The sequence below is a fragment of the Bidens hawaiensis genome, unplaced genomic scaffold (assembly GCF_021521415.1).
Source record: "Bidens hawaiensis isolate Kalapana, Puna unplaced genomic scaffold, B.hawaiensis_p1.1 tig00015924_1, whole genome shotgun sequence".
Classification (NCBI taxonomy): Eukaryota; Viridiplantae; Streptophyta; class Magnoliopsida; order Asterales; family Asteraceae; genus Bidens; species Bidens hawaiensis.
In genome coordinates, this window is record NW_027492431.1 from 188,670 (window position 1) to 201,385 (window position 12,716).

General features: G+C 34.8%; 2 protein-coding genes across 2 annotated transcripts; both read left to right on the forward strand.

The window, feature by feature from the left end:
- The first annotated feature begins 2,252 nt into the window (after positions 1-2,252).
- On the forward strand, positions 2,253-4,342 carry LOC143550102 (uncharacterized). The gene is made up of 5 exons (XM_077040830.1): positions 2,253-2,773; positions 2,861-3,063; positions 3,166-3,255; positions 3,322-3,477; positions 4,128-4,342. Exons 1-5 carry the CDS (start codon positions 2,275-2,277, stop codon positions 4,272-4,274), a joined length of 1,095 nt encoding a protein of 364 aa, XP_076896945.1. The 5' UTR covers positions 2,253-2,274; the 3' UTR covers positions 4,275-4,342.
- A 4,966-nt stretch (positions 4,343-9,308) lies between these two features.
- On the forward strand, positions 9,309-11,294 carry LOC143550103 (basic leucine zipper 61-like). Its single transcript, XM_077040831.1, has 4 exons — positions 9,309-9,742; positions 9,857-9,947; positions 10,780-10,906; positions 11,004-11,294. The coding sequence occupies exons 1-4, from the start codon at positions 9,312-9,314 to the stop codon at positions 11,126-11,128; spliced, it is 774 nt and encodes a 257-aa protein (XP_076896946.1). The 5' UTR covers positions 9,309-9,311; the 3' UTR covers positions 11,129-11,294.
- The last annotated feature ends 1,422 nt before the right edge of the window (positions 11,295-12,716 follow it).

The window sequence follows — 12,716 nt, forward strand, 5'->3', positions numbered from 1 at the left end:
GTCTAAGCCAATTAAAGAACGTTTAATAGTAAAGACAATTAATTTGACATATTGATCTAGTGATACGGCATCCTTCTTATAAATATGATGTCGTGGTTCAAATCCTTGTATGTTCAAGGTAAAGGTGGAAAATTTGATGTTAATTTTTCTTTTTAAAGGAAAATTTGATGTTAATTTTTCTTTTTAAAACAATTGATTTGTTAGTCAGACGATCAATTGCCAAATAATGAAAACACAAATATCTAATTCATAGAGGTGAATAAATCAAGGACACAATCAATAGTGAAATCATACGTTGTGTTGTTGCAGTAAGTGGTTATTACTAACTATTCACTAGTGCTAGTTGTTACTTCTCGATCAAATAGATGAAGACACCTCTTTTTCATCTCGTCTTCTTTTTCCCAAGTGAACTTTGGTCCTTCGCAAGCTTCAAAGTGAGCTCGGTATCGGTACTGGTACCGAATATACCGATACCAAAATCGTCAAAAATGGGCGAATATACCGATACCAAAATCGCCAAAATGGGCATTGGTATCGGTAGCTATATCGAAGACAAAAAATGGGTAAAGTACCAATACCGTAACGATTCCGAAACCGAAAAAATGGATACTAAATTTATGCCAAAAGTACTCAGTATCAAACTGTCGATAGCATTTGCTCATTGCTAGAGCTAACTAGGGGTCGGCTCGTTAACTTATACAAAGCTCGAGCTCGGCTCGTTTCGAGCTCTATTTTCAAAGCTCGAGCTCGGCTTACGAATAGATTTTCAAGCTCGAGTTCAGCTCGGGCTCGGCTCGTCTATTTATCAATTATTTTTTATATAGTTATATTTTATGTATAAAATAGCATATATCATTTAGTTATTTTTATTTATTTTTTCATAACATTATATATATTAATTAATAATTTTTAAATATATATTTTAAAAAATTATATAAATGACAGGCTCGTTTAGGCTTGCGAGCGGGATAAGTGAAGCTCGGGCTCGAACTCGTTTATTAAACGAGCTTACTTTTAGGCTCGACTTTGGGCCCGAGCTTGATTTAGCTCGGCTCGATTGAGCTTTTAACGAGCCAATCTCAAATAGCTCGGCTCGTCTGCATCCCAGAGCTAACGTCACGATTTATAGATAAATATTGTTGTGGATGTTGTTATACTTAAATAAATCCTAAAGGACAGATTGATCAGAAAAGGAACACATGTCTGAACACTTGTACACGAATACAAACAAAGCTACAGTTAGTGGTACGATCGTGAATAAGCTGACCTCCAAGGGCAAACTACTACCGTAAAACGCTCATCCATGGCAGAATCGTAAATAATGAAAAAAATCAATGGCAACTGTTAAGGAAAAAAAGAGAAAAAAACAGAAAAAGAATTAACGGTACAACAAGAAAAAGTGAAAAATCAGGCGTTTTTCTTGCGGCATTTCCTCATTCATTTAATTATTTTATTTATCTACCAAATTCCTGTCCTCCTGAAAACACATAATTCAGATCCATTATCCCTCTTCAACCCCACAATCAACCCTCATTAGGTTTGTTTGTTTTCATATATCCAATCTTATTATTTTCTATTTCGTTTCAATTGTTTGTTGTTTGATCATTAATGTGTGTTTCGGAATTTGAGGGTTTTAATTAATTAGTTATGAGCGATGAAATTGATGCATCGTTATTATTATTAATTGAAATGTAATGTTATTTGGTTTAATTATTATTATTATTATTGTTTGTGGAAATGCAACATTAGGGCTTTTCGGTTAAAGGGGCACAAATCAACTCAATTCAAGTTCTGCTGTCTTGATGATAAGAAGGTACACGCATTTTCATTATTCCAGCTTCTTTTTGTCAGAATTTTATTAATTGGGGCGATGTAATATAATATTTTTGATTGTTGTTACAGACACCAAATGTAGATGAGATGATTGAATATTTGTTTTACTTGTGTTTAAATTGTTCTTGTTATTGTATGTACAATGAAATAATTAACAATTTATGCTAATTTGATGGTTTTTTTATTTTTTGGGTAAAGGGGACGGACGGTACACGGAAAACTTTATTAATATGGGTTTCCGTCTATTCGGACATTTCTAGTTTTGTTTGAACAGGTGAAAACCGTACTTTTTGTTGATGGTTTTCATCTGTTCGGACAATTTATAGAAATTTGTTTATGGATACGTAAATATTGGGGAATTAAGATTGTGGCGTTTATTGAAAATATTTTATGCGGGTTGGTTTGAATGATTTAGGTTTTACAAGCAACTTATCGTCGAAAATGAGGCAACGGAACATGGTTTACACTGGTCCAATGATCGATACTGAAATAGAGCATGCCCAGCTTCACCCCGAACCTTGTGTAATTCCTTACGGTCATGGACCACCGTTGTCATCCGGGGTAGCATTCATGGCGGCTCCACCGGGGCATAGAGTGGTTCCGTTTGGGGTACATAACCAGTTACCATTTCCTAACCACCCGCTTATGGATGTACCACCCCATGATGCGTTTAAGGGAAAGATTGCCGAAGGGATACATGTTAGTTCTCAGTACTCCTATCCTGCACCTGGCTCGAGCCCTTTTGTGGTGCCTGAGTACATTGGGTTCAATGTTATTCCGGTAGTGATGGGACCTGGGCACCACAGAGGTGTAAGGAACCCTGGCTTACAGTTCATGCCAATGAACCATGGCGGGCTTGGTCAACCGGTTCAGGTCATGCCTGGCCCGTGGTTGGATCAGCAGTTTTGTGGCAGTGTTCCTGGAATGCCTTATATGCAAGGTAATTAAAAATTAATAATTTATATTAAATATCTTCCTTTTACGGCTGCAATATATTTAACATCTTTTCTGTATCATTTAATTTCAGGATATACAAATGGCAATCCGGTGACATTTGTGCATCAGCCACTGCCGCCTATGCCACCACTGCAACAACCTATGCCGCCTAGGTTTGTACGACCGCCGCCGCCGACAGGTGTTAGGGTTTTTCAGCCGCAAGGTCAAGAACTTATGATCGAGTCAAGTTCAAGACAGCGCGGTTTACCCCATTTAAGGACTCTCCCTGACACTGTAAGTCTGTAACATATTCTTTCCATATCATGCAAATTTGACTCTTGTTTATGACACGTTAACTTTAATAATTCATGCATTTTATTTTTTATTCATATTTAGGGAGTCGCGATGCTCAATTTTGGTAATTATGGACATAGAGTTGATCATCATAGAGATATGCGCTTGGATATAGATCATATGTCTTATGAGGTAGTTAATAATTAACTTTCTTTTTCTTGAACCACCAAAAAAGAACCTTAATTATTGTCTATGCAGGAGCTTGTTGCATTAGGTGAACAGATCGGAAATGCTGGCTCGGGTTTATCTAAAGATTTCATTTTAGCCCATCTGAAAATGAAAATATTTACCTCTTCTAATCCGGAAGACGCATCTTCTTCTGATCAGAATCTTAATTTCTGCACAATTTGTCAGGTATTTCTTTAACAGGACCAGATTCTGAACTTAGTTATGTTGTTGAATATGGAAGTTATTCTTTTGAGTGATCATATTTAACGTTTAATAAATAGGCACGCAACATTCAGTGAACAGTTTGGCAGGAAGTTCGTTCTAAATCCAGTTAAATGAAGGAACATGATGAACACGTGTCTCATTTGTTCATTTATGATCGTGGACATTTGTTGATTTAAATCCATTAACATCTGTTTATGTTTGTTCGTTTACATGTTCATTACAGTTATTTAGGCACATTATAATTAAGTTCCGTTTTATGACATTTAAAATATCACCAATTACAATTATTCTAGTTTTATTAATGTTTAGATACAGCGTGTTAATACTCATGTTTACTTCTAAATCAAGTTTGCTCAATTATGTTCATCCTTCTATTCAGTTATGTTCGTTCATTTATGTTTATGAGCCATTAGTTTATACTATTAACGAATGAACATTAACACAGGCATTTTGTTTATACAAGCCATTAGTTTAAAAGTTCGTGTTCGATCGTTTATTCGGTTAAAAGTTAAACGAACGAGCACAAGCATTTTGTTTATACAAGACTAGTTGTAAACTTAGGGTTTGATTGCTATATAACTAACCGTTGAAGGGTAATTTGGGTATTTTAGATGGAGTACAATGATGAAGAAAAGATCGGGATGCTGGATTGCAACCATGAGTACCATGTGGAGTGCATCGAAAAGTGGTTGGTTGAGAAAAACAGTTGCCCGGTTTGCAAATGCACAGGGCTGGTTGCACAAGGAAAGGAGTCGTGAAAGAACCGTAGGCATGTTAAAAAGAAGTGCAAATTATGGTAAATATAACTAGGTAGTAGACTGGTGGTGTTTATGTTTATAAACTACACTAGGTTGTTTTGTTTCTTTTGATGTTTTATGAGCTGCAACTGTCAACAAGTGTATTAAACTGTTGTTTTTGTTGACGTTAAGGTCTCATGCGCCCTTGAAACTTTTTTGTATATACCTTTTTTGGTGTTGTGTCAGTGTATTAACTCCATGTCTTGGAATGCTAATACTAGGTTGAACATTTGTTCGTTCTTGTGCCCTTATTATATGCCCGGTCTGGTTTGTTAAGTTTGCTTTAGCATCTTAACGAGCCAGAATACAAAAATTATTAAGCATTTAAGTGTTTTTAGCTATGATCATGAGGTCTTGTAAATGAAAATATTCTTTACATAGTATATTAGCAGTTTATATGTAAAACTAGGTTGTGCTTCCATTAATCGTACGTAACGTTTAAAAACACGTGACAATGCATCAACTAGATGTGACTTCTGAAAAGAATATAACACGAAGTGAAGATGGTGATATCTATCAAGATGCACCTCACTCGTGCTCGTTTATAGTGGTTTCCTCATCGTGTCAAGTCAGTGTATCAGTCTAGGTATGGATATGAGTGGTGCGTATACACCTAGCTTGTCTCTTTTTTATAAATTAACTGGTTATGTTTTATTTATGGCTAATGCGGAGCTAGCCCACTTAGTAGAGGCGTTGGCCTCTTAGCAGGGAGGTAAAAGATTCAAACAGGGCTTTATACTTATTAGGCTAATAGTAGAGTGCGAGTGACATTTGTCAGAAAAAAATGTCATAACAATGTTATGTATGTGCACACAGAAATAGACAGATGATGTTTCAAGTCTTGTATATGTTGGGTGATGTGGCTTTGGTACTGGGATGAGCAACGGCCCAATGGGAGCCCAGAAATCAGAAGCTTAGACTAGAGGTGCACAAATCGGGTTTTTTCTAATACTCGGGTTCGGGTATGATCGGGTATTGAAAAATCGGGTATTGAGAGAAATCTGGTAGGGTTCGGGTAGGGTATTGAGGAGAAAAACTCAACCCTATGTACCCGGGTAGGGTATGATCGGGTTCGGGTATTGGAACCGGGTACGACCGGGTATTAATACCCGGTTTTGAATTTGTAATTTTTTTATACATTTTTTAATTTGTTTAAAATTTAAATTTGCTTTGTAATTTATGAAAATAATTAAACTATATTACAAAACCATAAATCCACTTAATTACAAATTATTTACTTAGTAATATGCATTTTACAAAAGCTTAAACATAAAAGTTGTGAAGTAAATATAAAAATATACTATAAAAACTCATGTATTATTTCAGGTATTTGAAAATTGGTATCGGGTATCGGGTATAACCGGGTATCGGGTATCGGGTATGACCGGATCCGGGTATATAAGGGTATAAATCGGGTACGGTTCCGGGTACGGGTATTGACTTCAAAGTGCATACCCTATCCATACCCTACGGGTAGGGTCGGTTCCGGTTTCGGGTATAGAATACCCAGATTTAAAAAAAACCGGTTCCGGGTTTTTTTTTCAGGTCTGGTTCCGGGTAAGGGTTTTTTTTGCACCTCTACCTTAGACAATTAAAATTTGCTTGTATGATGGAAGAACACAATAAGATTTTATAAAACACAGATAATTCAGTAATCTATGTACTCTTTAGTATAAAACTTCGTCACACCAAATACAAAAAGTACATCTGTTCAAATACAAAGCAAACTTTACTCAAATATATTCTTATAACTGATTACACAATAATGTCTGAAATACAAAACAATTATTATAGTTACATGCTTAGTTCACATGATTACTCTATTTATGAAAATAGTTACTCTAGCTTATTAGTCACAATATCTAGTTACACAGTACTACTTTTTATTTCTTCATGCAAATCAATGTTTATCCGCCCGATAGCAATCAATAACAAAAAAATAAAATAAAAATGCAACTCAATTTGTTTAGTTGATTTCACATGCTCTGTTAATCTAATTGATAGAATTATGAAATTTCAATTGATCGATCATGATGCCTCACGATTAAGTCAATTCAACTGATTTTGCACGATATGTTGCCTCGCCTAACAAAAACCCTTGCAAGAAGTCACCCTCTGTTATTTGAATTGATCGAGCTTTGCTATTTGAATTGATTGAATAGAATCCGTATTCACAAATTTACCACCGCATCGTTTTCTTTTTCTCTTCGATTCACACACTTTGTACCAAATTGTCATTTGCATTTCATCCAAACATACACATGTATATTATAAAAGATTATCCCAAATTTATTTCTATACAGGCAAACTCAACATATACCGTGTTAGCCAAGAAAGTTCTTGGATCGTGAACCTAATTAGTTAATAAACTAAGTTTTGTTTGACAAAAGTAATCACCATTATTATGATTCTGATTCCGACTCACGCTTAGTTTTTTTATTTAGTATCAACAAACTCACTATACAACTGTCAATGCATGTGTACAATCATTGAACCATTGTAATTGTCTCCTAAGTACTTTAGTTAATAAAAACATGACCACACCCCAAAAAAGAAAAACATTATGATGGAGAGAAACTAAATAAAACTAAAAAGACAATATGCCCTCCATGTGAATTGATTTTGAGACAAAGGGAGAGGGTGTGGTGCTTTACTCACATGGGGAAAGGATAGCATTGCCATTTGCTCTACACCAATGGCTCTTATTTTATATTATCTTGCCATGTTATTCCGTTTACATCAAATCAAATTAACAATTATGCAACAAAAACCATTAAAAATAATCATGAAACACAAAGTTAAAAGAGTATAAAATATTTGGGTGCTAGGGGTTTATGAGATATTTACGAAGAATCGTGAAGAATGATTTATTAATGAGAGAGTGCTATGTTAAAAGATGAGAGTTTTTTTTAAGATTTATCGGAGGTGTATGAAGATTGACAGAGAAAAAAATAAAAATAAAATAAATAATTTTTTATATTCTCTAACATATATGTTTCTTGCTACATCGAGCATGAATATTAACTAGTTAACAAATTACAAGTATGTGCTATTGCTTTTGTAGTTATGTATATACATATAAGCATTGATTTTGCTATTGTTGATGGAATAACTTGGTTGTTTAAATGCTAGAAGAATAAATATATAGTAATCAAAATAATTAAACGATTTAGATGTACTGTTTTTAGCTATTGTTGATTTGTTGATAGAATAATTTAGTGTTTATATATATATATATATATAATTACACATGCATACTACACATGAGTGCACATGCAATTTAATTCTAGTTTCAGGAGGCATATATGGAAAGAGTGGCATTTTCCGGACCCATATAAGCATTGAATTGTATCTTACAATCTTTATGCACAAATAGTATTGAAATTTTGTTATACGTATAATCTAGTAGGATAATGTTTTGGCACTACTAAATAACATTTAACACATATATTTCAAATAAATAAAATGATGAACCCACTAATTAAATGACAAATTAGTTTGCGTTGAAACCTAATTTATGAACCCACAAAAAAAAAAAGACATCTCATATTTATTTTGAAAACCTTACTCATTGAGTGGTGTGTTTATTATCAACTAAATGTCCTACTATTCGTTCGATAAAGTATAAGTTATTATATATTAGTGATAGTGTTGACTTTAGCTAAAAATTATTGACAATATTATGGATGGGCCAGTAAGTTGTTACATATAGAAAATTGATTTTTATATTGCTTTCATTAGCTATTCCCATCTTGAAAATATTTAAATCAACATAATCGACCATTTTCAGATGTTTTGTACTTCTTCGTTTATATATATCATTTTTGGATTTGTCTACTTATACATTAATTTTACTTTTTATAAACATTGTGACGTTTCAGCTTTTGTTTAGACTTCTAAATAACTATTTACTGCCAGACCGTGTATAAATGAAGTCATTTCACTATAGCAAGACGTTACACTTCACATATATTGTCGTGTATTAGTTTTGCATCCCTGATTCATCAAAAGACACATTCAAATTTTGATCAGATGTGAATCATCAATGAAGGTGTGTGCTTTGTTGATGAAGTCAAATATCATTTGTGTATTCATCTTATTTCCGTGTTGGCCTACCATAGTTCATGTTAGTATCTTTATAACCAGACAGATCTCCATCAAACTACACGTCCTACGAGTGTTTAAAGTTAATACCTTGGTTTACAATGTAACTAAATCAAGTATTTTGTTTATCTCCACATGTGGCCTAATGATACGAGGCTTGGGTTTTCCAGTGGAGACTTAAATTCGAATTTCATTTGTTACTTTTGGGTGGATATTGTCAATGAAAGATTTGAGCTAAGCATTATGCAAAGAATGTCAGTTCGAACCTTGAGCCCACCCAGATTTTCGTCCCACCGTATGTTACGTCAGAGAGTTCTGCTCTTGTGATAGCACAACGATTATCAAGTGTCAGTCGACGTTGACCCGGTTAAAACAATATGGTCTGACCAGAATAAAATTCTTGGACTTTTTAAATTTAAAGAATGTAATAGTCTAAATACAATGAAGTAGTGCATGTTTTCCTTGTAGCATAACTATGTAGTAGTATAATTAATATCTCATCCAAAAAATACTTATATATATCCAATCCAACATCCTTTCATTTCATCTATGTATTATTCAAACAATAACCAAGTATTGATGAACATGGGGTAATCTTTTTGCAGAGTATCTTCAGTTCGTTGTGGCAAGCAAGCAAGTATAATAAGATTAAGGGAGGTCGGTAGGTGGGCTGATTTCACCAGTTATTAAACTAACTACCGAGTGAATTGAAACCGTTAAGTCACACAGCCTGTTGCTAGCTGTCCTCATCCTCCCCATGTGACCCTAGGCTCATTCCCACCAAAATCACCCTCCTTTTTAATCCCTATATACTCACTCAAAACATACATTTGTTCATTGATCCATACTTCCTTTCTGTATTTTCTGTCAGTGATCCTCATTTGTTTAGACTCCATGGCACAGTTGCCGCCAAAAGTACCAACAATGGCGAACAACTGGCCATCATTTCCCTACCAAACAACGCCGATATCGCCTTCTTCGGCCTCGCAACAACCGAATTGGGTCGACGAGTTTCTCGACTTCTCGTCGATGAAGCGGAACTCGCATCGAAGATCCATGAGCGATCCAATTGCATTCGTTGAGTCTAACAACACGGGATTTGAACGTTTGTATGATGAGCAATTTAGCTCCATGTTTTCGGATAACATCGTAACCGATCTACCGTCGACAAGATCATCATCAAATCCGTCTTCACCATCAGACCAAAACAGTGACAATGAAACACGACCACAGCCGAAGAACGAACCAGAGACCGAATCGGAAAAACCTTGCTTTAATTTCTCTAGTGACGGCAGTACAATTGTGGATCCGAAGAGAGCGAAAAGGTAACGTACATGTTTAACATAATATATATTAATATTACCCATACATAATTAAGAACATGTTATTGGTTACGTGTTAATGTTGATAATGTACGTACATGTATGTTTAATTAACAGAATATTAGCAAACCGTCAATCTGCTCAGAGATCACGAGTGAGAAAGTTGCAGTACATTTCTGAGCTCGAACGCAGCTTTACTACCTTACAGGTTTGCATAACCTTTCTATTTAGTTAAAGCAATCTATTCAATAGCTCATTTCAAAATATAATAACAATAATAATAACTTCTAAAATGTCTAAAATACACACATTACACGTATTAATTAGAGTTCAGTGACAGAAAACCCTTTTAAGTGTATTGATTTTCTGTTATTTACTTATTTTTCTAAAACCGTAGATTTTACAGCCATCTTTTCGGTCACAAATCGGTCAAAAGGCCTTTTGTGAGCAGAAAGACGGTAGTATGTTTAAACGAAGTTAACTTCAGAATTTTGAAAAGACTGAACTGTGGTTATTGTCCCTGTGGTTTTTCTAAATCTGCAGTTTTATCCAATAGTTTCAAATTTACGATTTTCATCCATGTGGTTTCATTTCACTTGCAGTTAAACCCAAATTCACTAATCCCATTAAGTCTAATCGTTAAACCCATCAGCGTGCCCTTCACGTGAGGGGTAGTTTTGTCCCTTTTTTTTCAAATACACCTCAGCCCCTCACATGAGCGGGTTTGCGAATTAGGACTGAGGTTTATTTGGGAAGAAAAATGACAAAACTGCCCCTCACATTGATGGGTTTAACGATTGGCTTAACGGGGTTAGTGAGTTTGGGTTTAATTGCAAATGAAATGAAACCACATAGATGACAATTACAAATTTGAAACAATTCAACTAAAACTACAGATTTGGACAAACCACGAAAACGAAAACCACATTTTACTCTTTTGAAAATGTTAAAATTCTATTTCCAAGCTTCAACTATTTATTTTTTTTTTACAATTGAGTCCCCTGTATACTTACTCTAATCAACATGTATTGCTAATGAAGACGGAGGTTTCCGTATTATCACCGCGGGTGGCGTTCTTGGACCATCAAAGGCTAGTTCTTAACGTCGACAACAGCGCAATGAAGCAAAGGATCGCGGCTTTAGCTCAAGACAAGATCTTCAAAGACGGTACGTTATTTTCCAAATTTTAATCCAAATGAACGCATATTCGTTTAATTAAATCAGATAGTAATAATAATAAGATCATCATAAATCTTTTAATTAGCTCATCAAGAAGCATTGAAGAAGGAAATTGAGAGATTAATGAAAGTGTATCAAGAACAAAATAATATGCAACAAGCGAACAACAATGAACGAGAAGAAGAAGAAGAAGAGCCGTCAGGTAATTAACGACGGTGGCGACACCGCCGTAAATGCGAGTGGTACGGAGGAGGATGCTAAATTGCGCCCATGCATGCACGTGATGTGTTTCCCTGCTTTTGTTGATGTTGTGACTGGTCCCTCCATGATTGGCATGTGACTTTTTTAATTTAACATGGCATTCTTTTTCCTCTTTTCTTTTATTTATTTTTAAGTTTTTTCTTGGTGTTGTGTATTTTATTTAATTTTCATAATTATAAATTATTATTACTATATGATTAAAGAGTTTGGTGCCGCAAGTGGCCTAGTAGGCCACTTGGCGGCACCGTATTAGTCGGTGATTTTTTTTGTTCAGTTTCAAAATAAACGTAATCAAAACCAACGAAACGTTAATTTTTTTTATTTTAGTTATGGTACCAAAACAAATTTAAAAAAAACCGACCAAGTTCGCGGAGACTCGCCACCTTATATAAAGCCCATGACCGACAGCGCTACCGACCCCCCCCCCCCCCAAATTGGTCGTTGGTTCACCTCAAGTTTTATATTTTTTCGTATTTTAGTTCCGGTACCGTAAGGTACGTAATCAAAACCGATCGAATTCATGTCATTTTACCGCCTCAATGCTCAAGACCAGCAACACTTGAGTTTACCACCGCCTAGGTTTGCCAAACAAATAAACATCGTCTTAATTATTTTATTTCTTATATGTTAATGTTTTTATATGTTAATTTGATGAATTAATTTTTGGGTTATAATCCTCAAATTTTACCAATGGTGTCTATATTATAACAAGCGCAACACCGACCGGATTCATGTTAACTAATTGTCATAACGCTCGGGTTTTACCAACGCCTGGGTTTCAACGATGGGGTTTTGCTAGCTGCCCCGGCGCAACGCGCCGGGTAGAAATACTCGTATAGTATAAAAGAGATTGTTGGTGCCACAAAGTTGTTATTTTGATAACCTTTTGTTTTGATATATAATAAATAGTTTCCACTTATAAAACAACTTAGACTTTTGGCATGTTGGTTGTGTGGTGTAATTCTTATGTCTAATTAGGTATGCCTCTCAAGTTCAAATTTTTGCAATGGAAAGGATTGTTATTTTTTTGTTTAAATTAGCTTCTTTTTTTGTAAGTTTAATTTGTTGGATCATGTGTGTTGTGTATACCTTTTTATATTTTTTTTTTGTTTTAGTTATGGTAACGTAACGAATATGATGGAAATCGATCAAATTGTTTAGACTCACCGCCTCAACGCCCAAGATCAATAGCGCTCGGGTTTTACAAAGCCCGAGTTTTATCGAATTCGTGTCGACTTACCAACTCAACGTCCGGGACCAATAACACTTAAGTTTTACCACTGTCCAAGTTTGCCCGGCGCAACGCGCTGGTAAAACACTAGTTATAAATATAAATGATTTGATTGAAATATTGAGTAAGAAACTATAATAAAAATCTAAACACTACTAGAGGAGCAATTGTGTAATTTTCTTTGGAATTTATTTGAAAAAATTGTTTTTATTACAGTTTACGTACACAAATAATTTTACTGAACATAAAACACCTCTTCTGAAAAAACAAGTGTCTTTGTCAAATAAACTAGCCTTATATCGGCTT

Excerpts from the sequence above, each read along its gene's own strand:
- LOC143550103 (XM_077040831.1), top strand. The coding sequence starts at position 9,312 with ATGGCACAGTTGCCGCCAAAAGTACCAACAATGGCGAACAACTGGCCA. Across the intron at positions 9,948-10,779 it reads GCAGCTTTACTACCTTACAG|ACGGAGGTTTCCGTATTATC; the intron begins GTTTGCATAACC and ends TTGCTAATGAAG. Across the intron at positions 10,907-11,003 it reads AGACAAGATCTTCAAAGACG|CTCATCAAGAAGCATTGAAG; the intron begins GTACGTTATTTT and ends TCTTTTAATTAG.
- LOC143550102 (XM_077040830.1), top strand. The coding sequence starts at position 2,275 with ATGAGGCAACGGAACATGGTTTACACTGGTCCAATGATCGATACTGAA. Across the intron at positions 2,774-2,860 it reads TGGAATGCCTTATATGCAAG|GATATACAAATGGCAATCCG; the intron begins GTAATTAAAAAT and ends ATTTAATTTCAG. Across the intron at positions 3,064-3,165 it reads TAAGGACTCTCCCTGACACT|GGAGTCGCGATGCTCAATTT; the intron begins GTAAGTCTGTAA and ends ATTCATATTTAG.